Genomic DNA, 26,341 nt, shown 5'->3' with positions numbered 1-26,341 from the left:
GCACAGGAAAAAAACAAAATAAAGATTAGATGATCAAAGGCTTGGTTGATGACCCCACAGCAACATTCAGACTCAAGCATCATCACAAGGGTCCATCTAATGTTAAGAGTAATTTTACCTGACCTTTGTGACAATTAACATGTCAAGCGCCTGGGCAGCTCATTCGGTTAAGTATCCCACTCTTAATTTCAGATCAGGTCAAGATCTCACAGTTTTGTGAGTTCGAGCCCAGAGTCCGGTTGTCAGTGTAGAACCTACTTGGGATCCTCCCTCTCTCTCTGCCTCTCCCCTACTCACACTCTCTCTGTCTCTCTCAAAATAAATAAATTAATTTAAAAAAATCATGTCAGGCCAACTGCAGCCTGTCATTAGTCATTGCTTTATTGTGGAAATATTTGTTGAGTGCTTGAGAACAATGCAGGACCACCACAGAAGCCTCATGGTGCACTGAACAAATATGCGCTCAATAACTTTTTTTTTTTTTTTTTTTTTTTTTGCTGTTTTCCTGGCAACCTAAACTCTGTGTAAGAGCTTTGGTAGCAAACTACTGCAGCCTCCAGTAGCAGAGCAATTCCAAAAGGTTTTGACTAATATGCTTCATCAGTGCCGTCAGATGCACCACAAGTATAGATTTCATCTTGTCTACGTTCACTTTCTCCCGAGTGTGTAGAGACGGCCCGGTATGCTTATTTAGTATGGTGTGCTTAATACTGGAGATGATCCTAAGAAATTACAGATTTCTCAATATGGCATTCTAATTAAAACCTAATTAGCAATTCACAGTGTTGGAACTTAGGTTTTCCAGCATAGAAAAAATAATTTCACTATGCATAGAAAGCAATGATATATTTTTTGGAGACATTAGAATTTCAAAAATATAAGGCAGCACATGTGGAATTTAGAAATGTTAAGAATCTGAAGTGTGGGGTTTCTCCATAGCTTTAAGCTTGAACAGTTTTATATAATCAGTGAGCTTGCCAAACAGTATCAAAAAACTCATTTTCTTCAAGTGCTTTATTTATCTTTAATAGAACCTTCATCACCCTGGTGTTGTAAATTTGGAGTGTATGTTTGAGACGCCTGAAAGAGTGTTTGTTGTTATGGAAAAACTCCATGGAGACATGCTGGAGATGATCTTGTCAAGTGAAAAGGGCAGGTTGCCAGAACACATAACGAAGTTTTTAATTACTCAGGTAAGAAATCAATTAGAGTCAGAAAAAAAAAAAAAAAAAAAAGATAATGTTCAATATCAAATGTTATCACTGCTTAACTGCAGCTTCCTAGCCTTGTTTAGTCTCTACATGCAAAGTCTGAATTACACTCAAAAAGGTTGCAGGGGCTTATAGTATTATTTCGTTTGTATCTGTGGTCTCCAGAGTCCAGTATCCCAAGTGAGTAATGTGTATGCAGGCCCACGTATTAAAAGTCCTCGTGAAATTTTAAATTGCACAGTGACTGAGTCCTGGTTCTTTGAAAACATTCAAGAACGGGTATCCCTGGAAGATATTATTGACAACTGTTATCTGAACCTGTGTTGGATGCTGTATCAATACCATCATATGCTACTTTTTCCACTGACGTTTCCTTAGAAACCTGCTGTTAATTTAGCTCATTTCAGTGACGTGCATGTAAAGAAGCTTAAGTGTTCATTGTGAGTTTTCTCATGGCCCTTCCAGTTTATGTCCTAGTCGAAAACATTTTGAAATGAACTAATAGACCAAAATAAAATCATTGTGGTGACTTTCTTCTTTACAGATACTTGTGGCTTTGCGGCATCTTCACTTTAAAAATATCGTTCACTGTGACCTCAAACCAGAAAACGTGTTGCTAGCCTCGGCCGATCCTTTCCCCCAGGCAAGTATCAAAGCCTCTCCCAGCAAAGCCAGCAGCTCTGGCTCCCCGGCAGGATTCTGCCACCTTTCATCCTCAAAACCTTTATTTGTTTCAAGTTTTACCTGTTCGTGTTCATCCACTTGTTTCCCGGTTATATTTTCGGGACTTCAGTTTTGTCCCTCTGGCTTCTTAGGTCAGCCTGCCTTAGGCAACACAGGAGCCTTCTCAGTGGGCTCTGTTACCTTCTGTTGTACCCCGATCCTGGCGTGCTGGCAGTCCTGTGTGGAAAGCACAGGCCCGAGAGGGAGAACACTGGAGTCCCGGGGACATTTAAGTTTAGTGTTGTTCTCAGGGACCAGGGCAAAAGTTTCTGCTTTCCCCCAGCTCCGAGGATGCAAAGCAACTGCATATCTTCCCATGGAATCATGACTGAAGTGACCTAAGTCCCTGAACTGACCTGACTAAGCCGCTAAGGCAGCTGTCCGCCTTGCTTCCTTGACATGTTCACGTCCTGTCTAGGTTCCCACACAGAGTTAGTTTGGAGGAGTATTGTAGGTAACATGGCAAGCCTCTGTGCTTATCCCTCAACCTTTCTTTCTTTCTTTCTTTCTTTCTTTCTTTCTTTCTTTCTTTCTTTCTTTCTTTCTTTCATTCTTTTTAATTAATGTATTTATTTTCAAGTTACTTAACATATAGTGTAGTCTTGGCTTCAGGAGTAGAACCCAGTGATTCATCTCTCACATATAACACACAGTGTTCATCTCGAAAAGTGCTTCCCTTCATGCCCAGCACCCATTTAAGCCACCCCCCAACCCCCTTCCAGTAATCCTCAGTTTGTTCTCTGTATTTCAGAGTCTCTTTTGGTTTGCCTGTCTGTCTTTTTACCTTATCTTTCCTTCCCTTCCCCATGTTCCTCTGTTGAGTTTCTCCAATTCCACATATGAGTGAAATCATGTGATACCTGCCTTTCTCTGACTAGTTTCACTTAGAATAATACCCTCCAGTTCCATCCACGTTGTGCAAATGGCAAGATTTCATTCTTTTTCATCTTCGGGTAGTATTCCATTGTATATATATATATACCACATCTTCTTTGTCCATTCATCAGTTGATGGACATTTGGGCTCTTTCCGTAATTTGGCTATTGTTGATAGTGCTGCTATAAACATTGGGGTGCATGTGCCCCTTCAAATCAGCATTTTTGTATTCCTTGGATAAACCTTTATTTATAATAAGCCCTTGAGTTTAGTCCATCCCTTCCGTATTTACATGACATTTTCCTGCCTTGTAAAACAATATTACCCACTCCTGAGTATACATATTTTCACATTTATCACTTTGTTTTGGGTGGGGGAGGAAGGGAGAATGTTTAGATGATATTTATGAATGAAATATGCTTTTGTACCAGAACTTCCAGCACTGTGTTCAAGTATATAAAATGGAAAATAGCTGTTACTTCCATCATGAGAAATCCATACAATATATGTAAAGAATTACAGTTGTCTTTGGCAGACCTGGGCTAAGACACATGATGATGTGTGTCTGTGACCTTACCATTCCTGCAAACCATTATTATCAACAGATAATCTGTGATTTTACCAGACAGATGATCTGTGACCTTACCATTCCTGCAAACCATTATTATCAACAGGTGAAACTTTGCGACTTTGGTTTTGCCCGGATCATTGGAGAAAAGTCTTTCCGGAGGTCAGTGGTGGGTACCCCAGCTTACCTGGCTCCTGAGGTTCTAAGGAACAAGGGCTATAATCGCTCTCTAGACATGTGGTCTGTTGGAGTCATCATCTATGTAAGCCTAAGTGGCACATTCCCATTTAATGAAGATGAAGACATACATGACCAAATCCAGAACGCAGCTTTCATGTATCCACCAAATCCCTGGAAGGAAATCTCTCACGAAGGTAATATCTTCCATTCAGAAATGATAATGGTTTAATCCTTAAGTGTTATATTGTTAAATCAATTGACAATTATTAAATTGATAAATGTTCGTTGCAAATTGTCCACTGGAGTAGGGGCGCAATTTGATTAAGGTGGATTGGGAAAGACCAAAAACATCTTCTGATGAAATGTACATATGTTGTGGAGAGATTGAGCAATAAATATTAAGAGGCAAATGAAACAAAAAGAAACTGTTAATATTTTGATATATTTCCTTAGAACTTATAAATACTTACACATTGGTGTAATAGAAACAGCTAATCTCTACCAAGAATAATCTTTACCTACCATATACCTGCATTTGTATTAAGCACTTTTAATCCATTGTGGGTACAAGAACTCTATGATAGTGATAATTGAATTATCATACTATGTACTAGTCTGCAAGTTCTTTGTGCGCTGATTTCCTTTGTGTGACATTAAAGTATGTATGGTATTTTATCTAGCCATTTCACTGGTATTATATTTTTAGGTTGTTTCTATTTGATCCTTAAATATAATTTCTATATGTATCTCTGACGATTTCTTTAAGATAGATTACCTTGACAGTGAGTGTTGCGTTATTTAAATTCTTAACAAACCTTTCCTTCTCCTTAAAGAAAAAGAGAGTTTTAAAAGAAGTGGCAGGGGCAGTCAGGGTAGAGAAAATAGCACGCTTCAGAGTAGAATTCCCCAATGAACGTACTTCGGAGTTCATTCAATCTCACAAAAACCCCGTAAGTATTACTTACCCTGTATTTCAAGGAAGAACACTGAGGCAAAAGAACTGACAGACACCACAGGCCAAAATCACCAAGCTAGTAGGTGACAGAGCCAGAATGTATACCCAGATGTGTATATGCCCAGGGCATATACCCAGATATGCTGGGTATAGACCCACATAGACTGGGGATATACCCAGTCTGGTCACATATTCTTCGATCACCAGTCCTTTGGTTTTCAGGCCACGTCTAGTTCTAAGTTTGTTCAAATTTCTCACCACTTTAAAAGGCAAGTACAGTCAGAGATAAACATCTGTTTGATATCTGTTACTGCATGCAGTGATGTGGGAATCAGAAAAGAAAGTATCTAAACTGCCCGAGATAATTAACTCCTGTTAGTATTAAGTGACAAGAGTTATCCATTATCAGGGCTTTGAGTTACTATTAGCAATAACCCTGAACATCTTCTAATTAGTTGTAAATCATAGTTGGATGGATATATCTTAAAGGAATCTGTGACCTACAAATGAACTATCATGTAGCCAAAGTACTAATGAAATATTTAGGATAATTCAACAGAGGCAAAAAGCAAAGTATAATTAGGTTTCTTTTCCTGGGGGCATAAAGGTGGAATTATCAATAACCTTGTGACCAGTTAGGAAACACTACCTTTAAATATGCCTAACCATTATGTTTGATACCTGCGATCCATAAATCCAATAGAAGGACTTGCTATTGTTACCATGGTGCAAATCTGGAATACCTCTGAAGCTAGTCACGTTTTCCTGTTATGCAGGAATAGAGCATTGGGTAAACTGCCTCCACATTTAATTTTTTTTTTTCTGGGAGTAGTGTAGTACTTTTTCTTGAAGTAGTAGAATAAATGATGCTTGGTCTCTGATACGACGGAAATGTCCTGGCCTAGCTGCTAGATATAACCTATTTAGGGCAGAAACAAATAGCTATAGATTGTGAATGTTTAATTATCACTGATAATAGAGGCCAGAGACCTAGATATTAATGGCTCAAAAAACTCTTTTGGGAAATCACAAATATATATGTGGATAGATAGATAGATAGATATAGATAGATATAGACACACACACACACACACACACACACACACACACACACACAGTAGGTAACATGAAAGCAAAGGACAAAAATAAAATACTCTTTAAAGAACTTGAAGCTAAATGGAGAGATGCCAAGTTCAAAGGAGAAAGAATCACTGTGGACTTGACTAGGCAGAATTGCATTTTCAGAGGAGATGAAATTTAGGCCAGTCACTAAAAATTGCAAAGAAAGAGATACAGCATTTGAGAAAGAGAATTACATAGGAAATTTAAAAGGCATTTATATTTGACCAGGAAGTACATATTTTACTTGGCTACAGATATTTCTAAGTGCTAAAAATTTTGTATCACTCAGACAAAGTGATATAGAGACCAGCTGAGACAGAACTTCACCTTTCTAAATCAGTTTGGGAATTGAGAGGGACTGGCCTCTCCCCTCAGTATCTTCCTCTGACTCATCCTTGCCTTTGAGGCACAAGAGTTGTACTATTTGCCAATTGCTGCCCTGGATGGGAAATGAGTTACCTAGTTGCTGGTATATGAACAGTACTAATAGTTGAATATAAAGAAAAAGTGAAATTATGTCATAGTATTAGCTGAGGTGTTACAAAAGTAATTAGGCTAGGTAAAAAGGACAGGCCCCAGGTCTGTCCCACTATCTTGTTGAGAGCAAACAATTCCCTCACAAAAAGTTGTAACAGGAGCTGGGTCCATGCAATTTTAAGCACGTAGGATCTGAGAAATACACAAGGAAACTAGTATTGGCAAAGGATGGTCACAACTGATAATAGTAGATTTTTAGTCTCCATATACTTTAAACCTTGCCAGAATCACTAAAAATCTAGATACAAGGAAATAAAAATCGAAGCCCCTCAGTGACTCAGAAATCAAAGGTAAGAATCAACAGTCAAGTGGCTTGAGTTATGGTCCTATCTGCCATTCTAATTAGCCATCACTTAACCTTCTTTGAGCTTCAGTTCCTCATCTGTAAATCAGGATAATGATCCCTGCCTATATAATGAGTTGGTAACAGAGACTGAATGAGATAAAGGATGTGAAAAGCATCTATACAGGCAGGTGTGGGGTGAACCAAGGACTTGGATTTAGGAGGGAAGATAGGAGAGCACTAAGCTAAGCAACTGCTCTGGCGGGTAACCAAGAAGTGATTGTATAATTTTAGAAATTATATGCAAACTGATGTGCATGCTTCCAAAGTATTCTTCAGACATATTGGTAGTTGTGTGTGTGTGTGTGTGTGTGTGTGTGTGTGTGTGTGTGTGTGTGTTTTCTTGGCATGAAAAAGCAAAAGAAAAAAGAAAGTTGTAAGGTCTTTGTAACATACATAGATGTGTCAGAATGAAAAAATTCCTGTGTCATGCATTTATTTTTCTGTTAGTGTAGACAGGGACTTGATATAATATAGTCCTATATATTGGAGTGGTGGAGCTCTCATCGTACCATTTGAACCTCACAACAGTCCTCCAGTATGTAGCTTGTTTTAGTCTCTGTCGTAGAGAAAACCAGAAACGTTGAGTGACTTGCTCAAAGTCAAACAGTGTCAGGGCTTGGACTTCAAATTATTTGTCTCCATTGTTTATAGCATAGATACTTGTACACCAAAGGGTGCTTATTTCTTAATGCCTTGATATTTAGGAATCTATAAGGGAATATTTTAAACTCATTCCTTATTTTTGCTGTGATAGTGTAATAAGCAGAGTACTGGCATTCTGGGGATGTGCTGATTAGTAATTTAGCAGGGAACTAGGTCTCGTGTGCAAATAATAGAAACCTATAACTAACTTAGGCAGAAGATAGTTTATTGACTCACACAACGGGGAAGTCCAAATGGTGAACCTCATCTATGTGGATCTGGTGGTTCAGTGTCATATTTCTCCATCTCTCATCATCTCTGTTTTGCTTTATGATGGCTTCCCTCTCAGGTGGATTCTTCATGTGGTGCAAAGTGATCCCCCGGCAGCCCCTGGCTTACATGCTGCTTATTGTATATGATCTCAGAACGGAAGAGTAATTATTTATCAGTAGCCATACATTCTCTGAAAGGGGCACTGATTGGCTCTGCTTAAATCCCGTAATACTCTGGGAACAATCACACTGTCACCGCAGGAACCTGGCTTTGATTGGCCATATGGATGATGGAGAGCCTCTCCAGTTTGGAGAGAGTAAGTTCCTGCAGGGAAGAGATACTAGGCCAAAAACAAACACAAAAGCATTAATAGATGTCCATTATCAAAGTATTTTTTTTGTGAATCAAGGTATGATTTGAAAAATGAGAAGACTTTTAGGAAAACCTAACTCAGCAATTGTTACAGGAAAAATGGGGATAATAAAATTAAATCTTCAAAGAAAAAAAACCATAGCAGCTAACACTTCTATAACATTTGCATTATAGCCAAGCACTATTTAAACACTTTCCATATATGAACATATTTAATCATCTCCAGCCTTTGACTAGATACTATAATTGTTTCCATTTGAAAGATGAGGCGGTGCAGGCGCCGAGGGTTAAGTGGCTTTCCTGAGTGGGGCCAGGGTGCAAATCCTGTCAGCTGGCTCCAACATAGATGCTCTTATCTACTACATTTATAGCCTCTTGATTATCCTTCTAATGGATTTTGCCATGCTGTCACATTAAATTTTTAATATGCTTTCACTAGCTTAGAGCTACAGTAGCAACACAGTTTTTAATAACATCTAAAAATACAGGGAAACAAGATCATGTTGTGATAACGCCCTGAGTTGAGAGCTCTTCCACTTAGTGTATTGGTGACCTCATCCAACTTCCTTATTAACTCTTAGGTCTCAGTTTTCTTGTCTGAAGTATGGTGACAGTAATTCCTAACTCATGGGGTTATTTTAAGAATTAAATGAAATTGCACCGGAAAGTGCTTAGCACAGTGACTGTCATAGCTGGATTACCTTAAATATAATGAACACTTTCTATTTTCCAGTCACTTTACATGATCTATCTACATATCTATCCGTATATAGGTATTTAGTTATACACACAAATGTGTGTATAATTATACAAATTTATATATGTAACTAAACATACATTTAACTATACTCATATATAGTTACTTATATGTATAACCAAAGAGACACATTATAAACACAGTTATACAAATATAACTAAATAAGAATGCATGTATACAATAAAACACTCCAGAATGAATCGTATGATTACAAATAATTACTCAAGAGGAGACTTTAGGTAATCATGGGATGGGAGTTTGAGGACGTTTCAATTCATTCTAAGCCAGTGTTGTGTATTACGCCTTGTTTCATTTCATCTTAGTGATTACCAGATGGCCATTTGACATCCTCCAGTTAGTCCATTGTTACCTATCAATGATTACACATGGCCTCACTCCCACCTCTAGCTTTATCACATACTAGGTTCAGTTTGGCCCTTAACACATCCATCCTATGACCTTTCTTAGTTCCTTGAAAGGACTTGCACACTTACTTTAAAATATTTACTTAATTAGGCAAATTTACTGTATCTCATGGAAAGAGCAGCCCATGTTCACTTAAACGTTTTTTAGATAATCAGATGAAACTAAGGAAAATTATGCCTTACTTGATCATGTATCAATATGCCCTTCCATTCATTGCATTTTTAGCAATTCCAAAAGAGCAAGAGACAGACCAGGCTATTCTCCATGTTTGTCACATGTGGTATAATAATAAGGTCGAATCTTGGATGGACATTGCCAAAACATCAGAAAATTGCAAACAAGGCTCTGTCTATGACTTAAGAAGTAGATACCAGGGGTGTAGGGCATAGATATGGGAAATGGAAAAAATAGCTAATAGTACGTGGAAATATTTGCAAGGCAAGTGATTTCTAATAATTTTGCCAAAGAACCTTCTCGAGTATGGCTTATTTTAAATCTGTCATAGTCTAGCTCTAAGTCTGTAGTAAGCATTTTTTAACTTTAGCATGCCAACATTTAATCAGAGGAGCTAGTTAAAAGTGGAGATTCCCTGGCCCCACCCCTATAAACTGCAATCCTGTGCTGAGAATGTAAGAAGTCCGTGGATCACACTTTCAGAAACACTGCTTCAGAGCCCTGATCCTCTGAAAGACCTGACAGCTGAACAGTGCTCTCAAGAAAGTCTTAAATAAATTCCCAATATTTATATTTAAACAAATTATAAAATCCCTCTCTAACTCCTAACCTCTTTTTGCATTTGCAATTTCTTTCTCAGATATTTACTATCAGGACATGTAATTTATTTCAAATGTTAAATGTATTTCAGTATTGATTGCCATGAAGGTAGCAAGAATAGAAAAAGCTTTTTGACCAGTTTCTTTTGTCAAGAATAAAGAAGAAAACATGTAAACTCCAGGAAATACAGAAAGTTGTATAACCAAGTTATGTATAATAAAGAAGAAACTAACATAGGTGTTATGATTTTGCGCTTTGTGCAGTTGAAGGAATGTAGGAAAAGAGAATCCTCTTGACGCATGACAATTCTACTTTGAGTGGATGTAGGTTTGGAAATTTGATATTATAGGGTATAGGTGGCAGGGGTTATAATCTCATAATTCATAATAGTTACATATAAATTATCCCACATATTGCTTATTGATTCAAAATTTTAGATAACCCTAAGAGCAAGCATGTCTGACTTTATTATACTTATGCAAATGAATGTAAATAATGAAACATCTACAATGCTGAGGAGGAGAATAGAGAAGAGGTGAAGAGAGCTGGAAGAGCCATAGCTTCCACGGGGTTCATTTAGGATTCTGCCTAGGTGAATGGACTGAGTAATACATATTTACTGTATGACTTAATGTATAATTTAATGTTAATACTTCTGAATAAAATATATCCATATGTATACATATGTATATGTATACATATCCATATTGTATGCCAGGCAGTGTTCTAAATTACAGAGCTGGCTCGTACATTATTTTAAGACAACCTAATTAATTGGGGGAATAAGGTCAGTACAATAGAGAAACCTGAAATAAAATGATTCATTGTCCTTAATGGAAAGGAATCTATGTTTGTTTTGTTTTGTTTTAATTTTGTTTTAATGTTTATTTATTTAAGAGAGAGAGAGAGAGGGAGAGAGAGACAGTGCAAGTTGGGGGGAGAGGCAGAGAAAGAGGGAGACACAGAATCCAAAGCAGGCTCCAGGCTCTGAGCTGTCAGCACAGAGCCCAACACGGGGCTTGAACTCACAAACCATGCTATAGTGACCTAAGCCGAAGTTGGACTTAATGGACTGAGCCACCCAAGCACCCCTGTTTTGATTTGTATTTTAAGGTGGTTCTTCTCAAACTCTGTGGTGACAGACCAGTTTTATATTATCTTAATTTCCAGACATATGTACCAGTTTATTTTACCAGTTTATCAAATAAAATTTAAAAAAAAATGACAGCAATATCAATTTGCTATAAAAGTTCCCACAGACTTAATCTTACTTTCTATACCTCTTTCATTGTAGACCAGTAAACATTTCACAGATCAGTACTGATCCATGAACCTCCTCTGAGTGGCACTGGTTTAAAGCTAATCAGAAGACATTTTTTAAGTAGTTAAAACCATAATGAGATGTGAGGTTTTTATTTTTCATTTTGAACTCTTTTTACCAATTGATTTAGATCTTTTACCAGATGCATACAATACTTTCATTAAAAAGTAATAAAAGTGAATGGAAGTACATGGGGGAAAATAAGGCTCCAGGAATAAATGGAGTACAACCTTCTATATAACTATAATTCTTCTGTGCCTGGTTGAAAAATGTCTAAAATTTTAAGTGTAATATATATATATACATATATATACACACACACACACACACACACAAACACACACGTATATATACGTACATATATATGTATATATGCACATATACGTATATATACGTACATATATGTATGTATGTGTGTATATATATGTATATGTGCATATATATTGTATATGTAAGTGTTATTCACCAGAGAGCAAGGGTTATGTTTCCTTTTCTGTAATACCAGTCCGGCATCATGACTGGGCAGATGAAGAAGATGTAACCTCCACTGTCTCAACTTATGCCCACACAAAGGAGAATTATTAAGTGTGAAAGTCAAATTCTCTTCTCCTACATTCCTTCAGTTGCTCAGAATCATCGCATACATCTTAAACCATTCTTTTTTGTATATAACTTTAGTATGCAGCTTTTGTTTTCCCAAGAGTTTACTCTTAGAGGAAGAAGACAAGTGGTGGCTGGACAGCTGGTAAAGTGAGATAAAACTTGTGCCAGGGCAGATCATCTTGCCAGAACACCGACAAACCTGCAGCAATGGGAAAGCATCTGTTAGAGTAAAAATTACATTTCCATCATCACCTTGAATTGATGTGTTCAATTAGAGACACAATTTGAGGAAGGTCAGTAATAGACCACGAAGACCACCAGAGAAATTACTATTTTTTTTTCTTCTGAGTTTTGATATTCCTTTATGTGACATTAGGGAGACAAACAGGCAGTAATCAACACAGAGGCAACCTTGGAAATTGTCGCACAATGAGTCCCCAGCCCCCGCAGATAGAGATCATATTCTGCTTTCACAGGTGACGTCTGAAGAAGCACCTATTCTCAAGTCACCTGCTGTGTTGTTACTGCTCAGCTTTAGAGGCACGTGGTTAGTGTGCATTATGAAGAATTAAGAGCTGACACAAAGCCTTGACATTCCATATATAAAAATGGGGGTGGGAGGAATACCCCTTGCATTAATCCTATAGCTTATCTTCAGTTCAAGATTATTAAATCATGATGATGCACCAGTGACATAGGTTCTTTTCTGCTCGAATTGCCTCAGTGTTAGTATTTCTGCATCCTCCTTTCCCTGATAGACATAGTCACAATTTATTCTGCCAGTTGGTCTCAATCCTGTGCTGACATTTATGAACCGTGTAGAATATATGGCATCTCAAGTCATAGGATGGCTATCATAATACACCGCTAAATTTATCAAAGCATCTAAATTTTACATTTAAAGCAATTTTTATCATTCAATGTGGTTAATTCAAATAAAATTGGTCACGAGTGTGTTTTTCTCCCAGAAATTGAAGATGAAAAATGCAGCCAGTACAAACACAAAGCAAAGCTAAATAAAAGCCTTGCACCAAGAATACCACATGGTATGGTTTCAAAATCCAACAGTGTTCCAGAACGCTAAACACTTAAGTTGGAAGTAGCACTTTGCCATGAAAAGGAACCAGCTGTAGGCCCCTCTTGCACTACGTATTGTTCAAAACAAAAAAACAACCCCATTGAAAATAAGCCTCGGGTAGATGAGACCCAGAAGTCCAATGGTATAGGAAACAAAAGAAAGACAATTGTCATTTTAATAATTAAACTGTGTTTGTAACAGTTTACGAGGCTTGCAGATCTAGCAAGCCTGCTGAATGTTAATGAATAGATTGATTTGTCAACATATTAGCACCGCTGTCAGACATAACAGCACGGAAGAGATGTGAGGCGGCTAGCCAGTGAGCTGCTTTAAAATGCTTGACTCACTGTCAGGAAATTCTATCACGATTGGTAAACTAAAGTGAATCAGGTGGGTTCAAACTTCCACTGGGATTTAATAATCTCTCCTTGAAATTCGGGAATTACTTAGTGTACTTTCTTTTAAGCCATGCAGTTTATTCAGTAGTAGTAAGTAAGTTTAAAATTAGCAACCAAAGACACACAATGATTTTTAAAAATCTTCTAATAGACTGAATTCTTTATTATGTATGTATGTGTATGTATACATACATATTTCAAAATCCAAATGAGATATTATCTGAAAGGGTGTACCACCGGAAATGAATCATTTATTTTGAGAGCAAGTAAAATAAAATTGACAGAATTTTCTTTAACAAATGGTCATTTATAGGGAAAAACCACTCAGAAGTTTTAGCGAGAATACTAGCATTAAAAAAAAAAGAATATTGGCACTATAAGTGCTCAAAAATCAGCTGCTTATGTGCCATCCAAATTGAAATGTTTCCTACATATCCCAATTATAAAGTTAAAATTTCGCTTCTGAATTTATATCATAGTTGAGTTGAAATACGACATCTGAAATGTCAGGGTAGAACAACAGTAAAGGTTTAAGTATTCTGTTAAGTTTGCTTTATTCCACAATGACAACAGAGAATATTTCAAAATACGGCGTGGTAAAAATCTTTCTTAGCCCCTGTACTGCTCTATTATACCAATATACTGAGTAATTATCCAGAACATTCTTAAATTGCTTCAGTAATAGAAAATGGTTTCACAAGGACCCTTATTTCTTCTGAATTTGACCCTGGCACCATGAGCAAAAATCTCTCTGTTTTTACCCACTGTTAGAACAAGCCTGCTCCTTTTTCCAAATAGAGGCTAATCTCAGGTTTGAAAAGCAGCCATCTTATCACCCCTGATCTCTTCTCTTGGGCAATCAGCTTTTCCTTCAGCCTCCTGGTCCAAACACTCTCATCTTTGTTTTTCAAACCCCAAAGCTGTTCTCACTCAAGGTTCCACAAGTCTAGTTAAGTATAAAGTGAAGCCACCACTTCCTCGTGATAAAGAACACATTTCTTTCAGCATGGCATAAAAATCACAACTGACTTGGTAGACTCATGTGTTTACTGTAGATTTAGAACCTGAATTCCTTCTCCTGAACGTTGTTGATAAGCCAGGCTTTCCAGTTCTGTACTTAGACATTTCCTTGGGGGCTAGGGAAGTGAGACCTAAAAAGAAGACTCCGTTTCATTGGTCCCTATTAAATGTTGTGATACCAGTACGGCCCAGAGCTCCAGATGCAGTTATTTTGGAACTGATTTGTGTAATCCAATTCATTGGCTCTTCCTGTTGGCATCCTCTGAGTGAAAGCTCTCTGAAAACCTTTCTGTGTCTTCCTTGCAGACTACCAAACCAGAAGGGGCTGAGGACAGATATCTGTATGTTTGGGTACCTTTCTCTGTGTTTACATCCATCTCTTCAGGGGTCCTTGGGGCAATATTAAACCAGTTGTTAACTACTATCAATGTTCTCCTGCCTCTAGTGTCTTGCTACTCAACATGTGGTCTAAGGCTCCTCCTGGGAGCCACTAGAATATAGACAATCAGGTCTTACCCCAGATCTACTGAATCAGAATCTTCAGTTTAAAATCCCTGGATTATTTATATGCATGTGGAAGTTGGCAGAGTTGTTCTCAATTCCAGCTGCACATACTAGCAACACTTGTGCTTCTAAAGATACCGAGGCCTGGAAGCCCCTCTTTAAAGATTTTCACTTGACCAGTGGCTTGAGTATTAGCATTTGAAGAAGAAGAAGAAGAAGAAGAAGAAGAAGAAGAAGAAGAAGAAGAAGAAGAAGAAGAAGAAGAAGAAGAAAAACAGAAATCTCTCCAAAGGATTTTAATGTGCCGTGAAAATGGGAAAAAAAAATCCACCTTGCACATGATTAGCATCCTGTAAATATATTTTGATTTCTACCTTAAATTTTGAATCAGTTTAGCATCATTTTCAGGGCTGTTGTATGCTGTGTTTAAACAATTCGTGATTTCCAAGATTGTGTTTCCAGTCTTCAAGGGGAAATGAAATTGAATGTAAAGCAAAGGCATAACCGTTGATAGAGTAACTTTCTACAGAGGAAAGAACTGGAAAAGGAAAGATACCAACTTGAGTCTCGAAAGGTCTTGCACTTCATTGGATTGCGGTAATTGACTCAGAACGAGTAAGATGATGATTTCCAGCGGCCTTGTTTGCTGCCTGCAGCCTCTGGTTTCAGCCCGAGAGGAGCGTCCCAGTTAGTGTTGCCGGGCAACAGCTTGCTGGGTTGAGAGCTGGAATGTGAAGGGTTGCAAAACGATTTTTAAAATAAACACACAACTTACCATCAGCATGAAGCGAACCAAGAGAACTACTGAGCACTGTGACAGGCAGTGAGGCAGAATAGAAAAGGAAAAAAGAAAACACTTCCTTGAAGGCAGGGAGCTGAGTGGTTGACAGATGATGGCCCCATCACTAGGATAATAGTTCTGATTTGGTTTCCAATTTGAAAATTTGTACCTGAATAATTTGCGGGTGGACAGAAGACAATACGGACAAAATTTTAAAAAGGTACTCTTTCTGGAAAAGAAGTGGTCAGCCCACGGAATTCACGGGTAATTTCTCTTCTATAAAATAAATGTGGCAAAATAACATGAGCTGTATTGCAGATATTCTCAGCGTTATTCTGATTTTCTGATAGAAATCACTGATCCTATGATCTATTTTATGGTGTTGTGATGTCTTACCATCCAGGAATATCTTTAGCCAAAATAAACAAACCATATGCACATAATGTGGATATTCACACTTAGAGCTGAGAAAATGGCCATTTATATGTGTAATTAATGTATTCAGTCTACCAAACGCTGTTTAGCAAGCATTTTCCTAATGCACTGAGTGATGCATTTTATTTTAAATATTTATGAAACTTCCATGCAGAAATGAATACATAATTTGTGTGACCTTCAAGGAGTTAAAATCTAGTTGGAAGAGTAGGGGGGAGGACAGGCTTCTACTGAAATAACACAAGATGGGAATTGGGAAACGACTGAGAGGTGTGACCCCAGGGACCTATTATATATTCACATATATCCAGTTCTATTCACTTGGTAGGATTTTCTCCAGGTTTTGGAGGTCATTCAGTTTAGCCTTAGCAGTGGCTTAAGCAAATCTACCTCCTACATACAGAGAACCTATTCTGTCCCTACATGTGGTGTTTGCTTTGAAATACAGAATGACTGCAAGATAGTCCCTACAGTTGCAAAGATAATTCAGAACTTTGATGGCAGAAAAAATGGAATCCATACAATTAACACTCTGATGGAACATTCCCTTTCATATTAAAACATAAATTCCTTCAGCACCTGCATATAGTATTTAGTTTTGGTTTTGTTCCGATATTACTCGTGCACCTGGCAAACAGGCTGCCCAGAACTGTAGCAGTCCTAACATCTGCTCAAAGTTCTGTAAGAGAACGTTTGATTAAATTTTTTTTTGCTTTCCTGACATTTTAGTCTCTCAACTGGTGGGGCAATGAGAAAAATTGCTGTACAGGAAGTAGGGGGGGAGTAACTGTGTTAGCCAAGAGTTTACTGTAGCAAAAAAAAAAAAAAAAAAAAAATTAGGCTTCAATAAAAGAAAAACAGATTTTCTTCCCCTGCTTGCTCGCTCACGCTCACTCTCTCTCTCTCTCTCTCTCTCTCAAAATACACTTTAAAACAACCATTTTCTTTTCTTTTTTTTTTTCTAATTTATAGGGAACATTAGTGTGAATTCGTGGCTAGAGACATTTTAGAAAGCACAAAACTCTGCTCATGAAGGATAGGGGATTCTTTAAAAATGAAAATTTAAACCGTACAATTGTTTAAAATTTTCCAATAACAAAGAAAGGGGAAAGACTTCTCACATTGCCTCTGTTGTGGGATTGTTGGTGCCAAGGTCAAGAAAGAATTCTTGAAGGTTTTACAATGCAACTTAGTAAGTTTAAGTAGCATGGGCAGAAAGAGCTGCACTTTTGCTGTATGAAGCCAGTGGTTATATGCTTAGTGCTCAAGGAGGAGAGTGCAGGTAGTATTAGATCATAAATGTCTTCTTTGAATTTCTATTCGGAAAATTACTTTCACAAGACTTCTGTGGCACTTATCATTCAGTTCGATATTAACTACCGGTGAAATAGGCAGTCATATCACCCTTTAAGAATGTAGAAACCAGCATATATTTAATAGTTATCAAAACTATACAGAGGGCGCCTGGGTGGCTCAGTGAGTTAAGCGTTTGACTTAGGCTCAGGTCATGATCTCAGGGTTCGTGAGTTCGAGTCCCGTGTCAGTCTCTGTGCTGACAGCTCAGAGCCTGGAGCCTGCTTTGAATTCTGTGTGTCCCTCATTCTCTGCCCCTCCCCTGCTCATGTTCTGTCTCTCTCAAAAATAAGTAAACATTAAAAAAAAACCCAACTATACAGGTTATAGGTCAGCCTTCTGGGCTACATGTGAACACTTTTCCGCTTCTATCCCTCACCTCACTGTGGCTGTTCAAAGTGTTTAGAGAACTCGGATTTAAGACAATTTATTTTATTTAATGTTTATTTATTCTTGAGAGAGAGACAGAGCGTGAACAGGGGAGGGGCAGAGAGAGAGGGAGACATAGAATCTGAAACAGGCTCCAGGCTCTGAGCTGTCAGCACAGACCCCAACGTAGGGCTCGAACCCACGAACTGTGGGATCATGACCTGAGCTGAAGTTGGATGCTTAACCCACTGAGCCACCCAGGCGCCCCGACAATTTATTAATAATAGGGAAGGGAGGGATTGAGTTTAAGCATGAGTAAGAGAACAAAACCCTCAGAATATTAGAAAGGCTAACTCCCAGAATAAATAGACAAGTACAATCACAAAATAATCCTACCAGTCTCTGAAAAAAAATTGATATCATATTTACTGCAAAGAGAAAGAGAAATCAGCCACTGCCTATTTTGCTCCTGTTTTCTTCAGGGATGTATGGGGGATATTCATACTGAGAGGATAAGGGGAGGAAAGTGTGAAACAAAAAATATAATCCAAGGGAGTAGAGGATTTCCTGCATAGCTTTGGCCCTAACCAATGTCAGCTATTTAAAATGGCATCTGCTGATTGCCCAAAACTGTGGAGACCAGGCAGATATTTGGATATTCCCGTATGTAGGGAAGGAAGTGCAGGGTACCACGATTTTCTGAGATATGATCTGCTTCTCCAGTATCCCTTTCTCATGGGGCTACAGAGACCTCTTGGGCTGCAGATCCTCGTGGGGCTCTGGGGAGCCTGGATCTTCTTTTTCTCCCTCCCACCTTGGGCCCTGGCATTCTTCTCTGCTATGCCAGCTTGCCATTTTTCCTTCTGACTTTCCAGGCTACTACCACAGCCTACTTCTTCACTCCTGTTTCCTACTGCTGGAGTGTGCTCCCTGTCTTAGTTTTTGAAAGACATTCACAGAATGTTCCAGTGTGTGAGTGTGTGTACATGCATGCACACTCATATTTTGCCTTTGCAACTAGACTGGGAGTGTTTTGGGGTCAGAACTCTATCATTACTTTTTTGTTCCTTAAGCAATTGCCAACAGTAATTCGTTAGGGCAGATTTGGTGAATGAACAGATTAAAGAATGAGTGACACATGTGAAGAACATTACCAATACAGAAAACATTGTTAAAAAAGAAAAAACTGTAGAACTTCTCTTAAAAATGGACTCAGTGAAAGGCATTTTGTATGGTATAGTTAATGCTGGATTGTATGAGGTGATCAATAAAAAGGATGTTCTAAGAGTTCAGAAGGGGCAATGAGTAGAATGGGGCTCTCAAACACTAATGATGGACCTATTTTCAGAGTAAAGCCAGGTGCCTAAAGTTAACCATATTTGTTTTTGTCTACCAAAAGCCACAAAATATATTTATCAACACACAAATACACACACAAATTTATATGCACACACATAAATCTTCTAACTCTGTCCTTAGCTTCTAAACTATTTTCTCTTGGAGGTACTTGCCATTATCTGGCTGTGTTTCTTCACATCGCCTGGGTACTGTGGCTGTGCTCAGCCTGTGGGTGCTTCGTTCAGCAGAAAAAATGTTTCATCTCCACATATTCCATTCCCTGCAGAAACTTACAGTTTCTCCTCTGGCAGTACTTCCCTCCCCATTAGGCAGTATGGTTCACTGTTGGGGTGCATTTGGGCACAAACCAGCCCTTTTGTTGAGTTACTGTACTCCCACCTTCCTAATTATAGAATTCAAAGCAGAATGAGTGAATTAATAACATGTATTTATTGCCTGCCGGGTCTGGGGAAGCATAATGCTGTGGTGCACTTACGGTAGTGCATAAGCTCTCCCGTCTCCCCTCATCCTCCATTTTTGCTCTGTGAGTTCACAGCAGCAAGAACGGAAGGTGCACTTTACTCACCAGTGAGTAAATCATGTGAATGGATGTTTTAAAGCACATGCCCAATACACAGTTCACTGAGAGAACTATACTTTCAAAAGCTCTCTGGGAACACATGCTTGGAATTTGAAATTGTACTAAGTACTGTGTTTCCTATGGTATCCTAGCTAAGGCAAGAGTGTATCAGCCTAGAAAGCATTTAAATGTGAGCTATTGCATTTACTTTCTCCAAGAATTCTCCAAAGAATTCTTAAGTGTTTAATTCTACGGCCATTCAAGCATGCAAATACTTGGAGTGTTGGTGTCAGAGAGATAGAACTCTAAGTTACCAAAAGACTGTAGAAATTGTTTCTCTTGTGATGCATGGGTGGTCCAGTCATTTGAGCGTCTGACTCTTGATTTCAGCTCAGGTCATGATCACATTGTTTGTTGGATTGAGCCCCTTGTTGGGCTCTGCCCTGATAGTGTGCAACCTGCTTGGGATTCTCTCTCTCCTTCTTTCTTTCTGCTCCTCTCCCACTAGCACACACAGACGCGCGTGTGCGCTCTCTCTCTCTCTCTCAAAATAAACAATAAAAGATAAACAGTTTTTAAAAATGTCTGTAGAAATCATTTCTCTTTTCCTGATAATGAAAAGGATTCAGATTCTTTCTGTTTGAAGCAATCTTTGTCCCAGGTTGCCTCTGGACTCCTGTGACAGCCTGTATTTTCAGATCCATACAGGCTGATGTAAACCATACAATAGAGTCAAAGCCACTTGATTCAGGACTTGATGATTGGGGAAGTTGGGGAGTTAATTTGCATTTTTTTATATCAGCTACCTATTTGATTAAGATTTGGAGATGAAAGATCCATCTCTTAGGAAATATAATGACCAGGGTATGTTACAGGTGGAAATTGACTTCGGTGAAATGTGAATGTTTCCATCGGTTTGGCAGATTTCACTAAGCTCTTTTTGGAGAAGAAAATGCTAAGATGAAAGATATGGGAAATTATTACAAGAATGAATAGGAAGTGTAATAGTGAATTTAATAAATAATGAGTTATTAATAATCTAGGCTGAAAATATAATTTTTACAAAGGTGAGGGAAAATTCTGTCACATGAAGTATAGGTAACTCAGATGCTTTGGAGACTAGATAACTAGAAGGATCACTGTTTCCCCCCTAAATTGCACTCTGTTGGGAGTCCCAATCAGAGACAGAGTACTAAGCTGGATAGACTGGTTCTAACCTCATAGAATCATTCTTGTTAGACAAATTCCTTTCCTGTCTTCCCCTAGAAAACAATGAAGGCTGATATAATTCTAATTCATTGGATATTTTAAAAAGCAAACAGGAGAAATAAAAAGTATTTTCCTATTGGGTCATTGGCTGAGTTTATCCTGAGTTGTGGCCCATTTTGTGTTTTATTTTATTTGTTTTAATTTGGTGTCCAGATATCTGTCATTTAATTCAAGACTATGAAGCCCATTATGTATAGTTAAACTTTAAACACAAAACAAGATTAGTAAATGCTTTCTCTTGAATAGTAATTGCATTCTGCATTTAGTACAAGAAACAGTTAAATGATGTATATTTAAGCAAAACTCCTACGTTAGAAAAATGTATTACAGACTAGAAGAGAAATTTACATTGCACTCACAAAAGACTCATACTCCCTCCTCCACAATTGTTTTCGATTTCATTTTTTAACATCCAAAATAAAATGAAGGCCAAGGTTTTGGAATTCTCAAGAGGTATTTTCTTCAGGTTCTGGTGCTTGCTATCACTATCCTGCATTTGACACTGTGAAATAGTGGATGTGAAATAAACTGTAAATGAATTATGCATATATTCCATATTTGTCATCCATTTTTATCAATAATTGAATTTTTTTCAGCCATTGATCTTATCAATAACTTGCTGCAAGTAAAAATGAGAAAGCGCTATAGCGTGGATAAGACCTTGAGTCACCCTTGGCTACAGGTAAAAATCCTTCATTGGATATTTTCCCGATCAGATGAACTTCTGAATATTGATAAGATTTAATATTATATGTAAAAATATTTTGTTATATGCTTAATTAAAAGTGTTCTTACATCAATTCGTTTGCCAAAATGCATGCAACTTCTTAGGATTTAATAACAATTTAGTGTTTCTTAATCTCTCTACCAAGAAAATGTGACAGGGAAGAAATATACCACACATACATACATGCCCTTGCACACGTGCCAAAAAAAAAAAAAAAATCTAAGGGTCGTTGTAAAACTCCAAAGACCAGATTTTAAGAAAATCTGTATATGTAATCCTGAGAAGAATCCTTGGGCATCCAAGCAGATGCCCATCTGGTCATGCACTGTACTCCTTTGCAAGCTGTGTTTTAAAAGCCTATGCTAACATTCATGGAACAAATGCACGGCAAATATAAAATATAGGCGTGTGTTTGTTTTCTCTTGCATATTTATTTTCACATTCAACTTTAGAAAAATGATACTGTGAAATACTGAAGGGTTATTTGTAGGCCTTAAATATCAAAGGAATACCAGTATTCCTAATTGCTTGGCCGCAAGCACTGATTGCCCACCCCCTGATGCACAATAGTTTAGGCAAATAGGATGGCTTTGCTGCCGATGACGTCACTTCAGGGTGCCTGATGGAAAGACAGGGCACTGATAGCGTGGAAGGAAAAAGGGTAACTCATCAGTTGCGGGTACTGACAACAAATGAGACAGTATTTTAATGAGTTTTCATCGTCTCCATGGTAATGTTTTGGAATTCCTTCCTCAGGATTATCAGACCTGGTTAGATTTGCGAGAGCTCGAGTGCAAAATCGGGGAACGCTACATCACCCACGAAAGTGACGACCTGCGGTGGGAGCAGTACGCTGGCGAGCAGGGGCTGCAGTACCCTGAGCACCTGATCAATCCCAGTGCTAGCCACAGTGACAGTCCTGACGCTGAAGAAACAGAGATGAAAGCCCTCAGTGAGCGTGTCAGCATCCTCTGAGTTCCGTCCCCTCTAATCTGTCAAAACACTGTGGAATTAATAAATACATACGGTCAGGTTTAACATTTGCCTTGCAGAACTGCCATTATTTTCTGTCAGATGAGAACAAAGCTGTTAAACTGTTAGCACTGTTGATGTATCTGAGTTGCCAAGACAAATCAACAGAAGCATTTGTATTTTGTGTGACCAACTGTGTTGTATTAACAAAAGTTCCCTGAAACACTAAACTTGTTATTGTGAATGATTCATGTTGTATTTAATGCATTAAACCTGTCTCCACTGTGCCTTTGCAAATCGGTGTTTTTCTTACTGAGCCTCAATTTGGTAAGAGTCTACAGAACCTGTCCATGCAATAGTTCTGTCCCGTGTGCCCCATTGGCACTGTCATTATAAACAAACTCTTGAAGAGTAGATTATTACCAGTTCTATGAACAACTCCAAAACTCATGTGGAAAAAACAAGCGATGGGGGAATGGAAGATGGATTTACAATCCTAGACCCAAGTGCATGAAAGAGTTTCCTGTATAGTTTGAAATCCTTTGCCTGCCTGGTGTGCCTCAGTATGTTTAAACTCAAGTAAGTGGGCCTAGGTGCGCCTACTACTTATAAGCCTAAATGCCTTAGAAATGTAAACTGCCGTATATAACAGATATTTCCCCCTTTCTTACAATATCCTCTGTACTGTGGAAAATCAGAAGCTAAGCAACCTTTCGTCTTTATGTATTTTTCAGTAATAACAAATAAATATTCTTGTCAAAGTGTGTGTCCATCTGACTGAATTTGTAATCCACACTAGTGTTTTCGGGCCATTTAGGAGCGGAGGTGTTTGCTCAAAAAGCAGAAAAAGTCTCATGCTTTAGAATTTGGCTGTAACTACTCTGAAGCTTAAAAGTATGTTTCAAGGTGTAATGAAGCATTTCTGTATTTCATGTCATCTGGTTTCAATAGAAAAAAAAGAGCTCTGGGAGGGAAAAATGACCAAAGCCAAACAGGAGCCTTGGAGGCATTAAGAATATTGTAAATGGCAATCTCGTTGTAGCTTCCTGATTTAGTCAATATAAAATCAGGATTTATTACAATAATGACTCTAATTTCTTTCCATGTTATCTAAACAAGAAGGTTCTAAAGTGGACTACAAAAACACATAAAGACTGGGGAAAAAAAAATCCTAAGGGGAAAGCCAACTGAGGTGTTCTCCAGCCTGGGAAAGAGAAAACTAATATTGGACTTAATAGGCTTTGAGGTATGGAGTGGATTATGTGGGCTGTTTTTCTTTCTAGCAAGACAACAAAGCATTATCATGGATTACTGTTACTATGTAACAGAAATGATATAAATATTTGGAAGAAATGTTTCATAAGTGTTGTGAGACACTTGAATGTATTAGGTAACTACGTGAAGACTACAAACAGTATTTGCAGATGGGATAGAGTAGTTGGATCTTTCCAGTTGTTAGTCACTATTTTGTATTTATTACCTATTCTTTATTCTGTTCTATTATTATTTATCCCTTATTCTAAGGGATTTGAAATTTAAGTTTCAGAACACCATACAGACTTTAAAGCAGAAGAGTAAGCAACATCACAGGTTGCCAGCATTACGGAGTCTGGATAGAAGCCAGGGCAAGAAGTGAGCCAAAAGACCAATCTTTGGGTTGGTCTATCTTATCTATTGAAATAACCCTTCTAAGATGATGGGGACCTGACATAAAACAGTAGTAAATGAAATTTAAATGTGGTATTTAAAGGAGTCCAGAATAGATCCTTGGTGATCATTAGATGATTGATGGAACTATTGGTCAAAAGGAGTTCTAGTCTTAGAAAGGGCAAGCTCATGTTTGAACATGTTAAGTATAAAGTTCTATAGGACCCCAAGTTTAGAATATCCTGAAAGTATTTAGATATGTGTCTGGAGCTTTGGGGAAGAATTCTGGAGCTGAAGGTACAGATTTGGAAGTCCAAAGCTCGCCATATGTTGATTAGAATGATTTGGATTCTTGGCGATAGAATGAGAAGGAAGTGATCTTGGGACACAAACCTCAGAAATACCAATATGGAATGTTTGGGCAGAATGAAAGGGAAATTGAAAAAGAATGTTTAAATGTGGAATTCACTGGAGTAATAATATAGAAGTCAAAGGAATAAGTTCACAAATGAAGTAGACAGCAGTAGAAAATACTACGGAGAGATAATGATTACAGCTTTTTGGGGACCAACAATTCTAGTGTTTTGTAATGGATATGGCTCTACTGCTACATTCAGAATAGTCATGTTAAAAGGACATGTGTGTGGCAATGCTATTTAGACTGCCCATTGTGCAGTGTCATCAAGCACAGGAAAGAGAAAAAACTGCTGATTTTCAGAGAAAAGGGGGCCCCTGAAAGCCATGCTATGTCTCTTCCACCCAGAATTATCAGTGATGCTGCAAAGAATCCAATTTTATTGAATGAGTACCAACTTTGTATGCTAAAACTCATCAATAAACTTCTTCAAACTTCACATCAGTGGTATATCATAGTATTAACTGACATGGGCAGGTTCATAGTCTATGTTTAATTCAAAACGTAGCCCAGCACTTTTGATACAGAAGTATCTTCTGATCCTAACCAAAACAAGAGAGAGAGAGAGAGAGAGAGAGAGAGAAATGACAAAAGCTTGTTTTAGGGTGGATGTGTCCTCCTTCATTGTCACAGAGACAACATTCCTTAAGCAATAACTTTATCAGCCCACCCAAGGTGCCATAAAAATTGCTGGTCTCTATATATCTTGAACCATCAACACAAACTGCCACTGTTCTGGCATTTGGCCTGAACAAGAGGACAGTGCTGAGAAAAATATTTTGATCAGTGATGCTTGAGTATGTTCATTTATCCCTAAGGAAGAGATCATCTTTGTGTTGAGTGAATATTCACTCTGATGAAGACTATTTTGAGAAATATATAGTGGGCCATTGTGACCAAACGTGTGAAATAAATACAGTGGTGAGAATCAGAAAGCCATCTGTCTCCTCTGCAGCCATTATCCAGTCACTATTAAGTTTGACTACCCCTATGATGTGATTAGGTTTGCATACCTTTTGTTTGGACTTGTTTTAAGAAACCAAATACTGGTTCCTGTGAAGATACCCCAAGACCCATGGAGAAGGGCCTTCTGCTTTCAGTTGCCAATAAGAAACAAGTTCCTTCATCTCAGCCTTTTCACATCACCTAAAAGACTGTTTTCTCCACTCCACTCCCTTGCCTTTACTCCTGTTCATTTTTTTACCATGCATTTGACCTATGTCTTACATCTTTTTTTTTTGCTCCCCTGCTTCTCTATAACTAACTTCTTTTTTGTTAGATATTTTTAGTATCCACTAACGATTACCCTTTGACTTAAAACAGGCTCAGCTTCCCACTTGCCACGAAACAATATAAAGAAATCAACTTGAACCTTGATTCTCCAATTAGTAAGTGTCTGATTTCTATTTATTCTTTCTCTGGAAAATTTCTCACTTTTTCCCCTTTGACTTCTGTGTTTATATCCCATTGAAAAAAATTTTCATTTTTATCACTAATGAGTCTCTTCTCATAAGAGTCATCAGTGGCCTCTAACTCAAAATTGATAGATTTTCTCAGTATAGCATGGAGGTTGGAAACCCAAATACAGAGACAGACTTACTTTGGCTTGAATTCTGGGTGACCATGAAAGCACTGTAATGGCTCATGTCACTTTAGGGGTGTTGTGAGGGACTAAATAAAATAATACAAACATAAAACTCAGTGGCTACCTGGCCCAAGGCATCAATAAAGTGGTTTGCTTTTCTTTAGTCATTCAGCAACTACTTTCG

The 26,341-nt window shown here is 38.0% G+C and overlaps 1 protein-coding gene across 3 annotated transcripts in view; it reads left to right on the top strand.

The window, feature by feature from the left end:
• The window catches only part of PRKD1 (protein kinase D1), a 334,328-nt gene extending 311,057 nt beyond the window's left edge, over positions 1–23,271 (top strand). For all 3 annotated transcript variants that reach the window (XM_019428046.2, XM_019428045.2, XM_053889317.1), the window contains 5 exons: positions 1,032–1,193; positions 1,756–1,854; positions 3,485–3,752; positions 21,408–21,493; positions 22,295–23,271. In XM_019428046.2, the coding sequence (XP_019283591.1) occupies positions 1,032–1,193; positions 1,756–1,854; positions 3,485–3,752; positions 21,408–21,493; positions 22,295–22,513 (834 nt within the window). In that variant the 3' untranslated portion in view covers positions 22,514–23,271. The remainder of the gene's footprint in view (positions 1–1,031; positions 1,194–1,755; positions 1,855–3,484; positions 3,753–21,407; positions 21,494–22,294) is intronic.
• Positions 23,272–26,341: the final 3,070 nt, after the last annotated feature.

This window comes from Panthera pardus, unplaced genomic scaffold, assembly GCF_024362965.1.
Source record: "Panthera pardus isolate Hobbes unplaced genomic scaffold, ASM2436296v1 HiC_scaffold_24, whole genome shotgun sequence".
NCBI lineage: Eukaryota > Metazoa > Chordata > Mammalia > Carnivora > Felidae > Panthera > Panthera pardus.
Note: the sequence above shows the minus strand (reverse complement) of the source record. Positions and strands in the feature narration are given on the sequence as shown.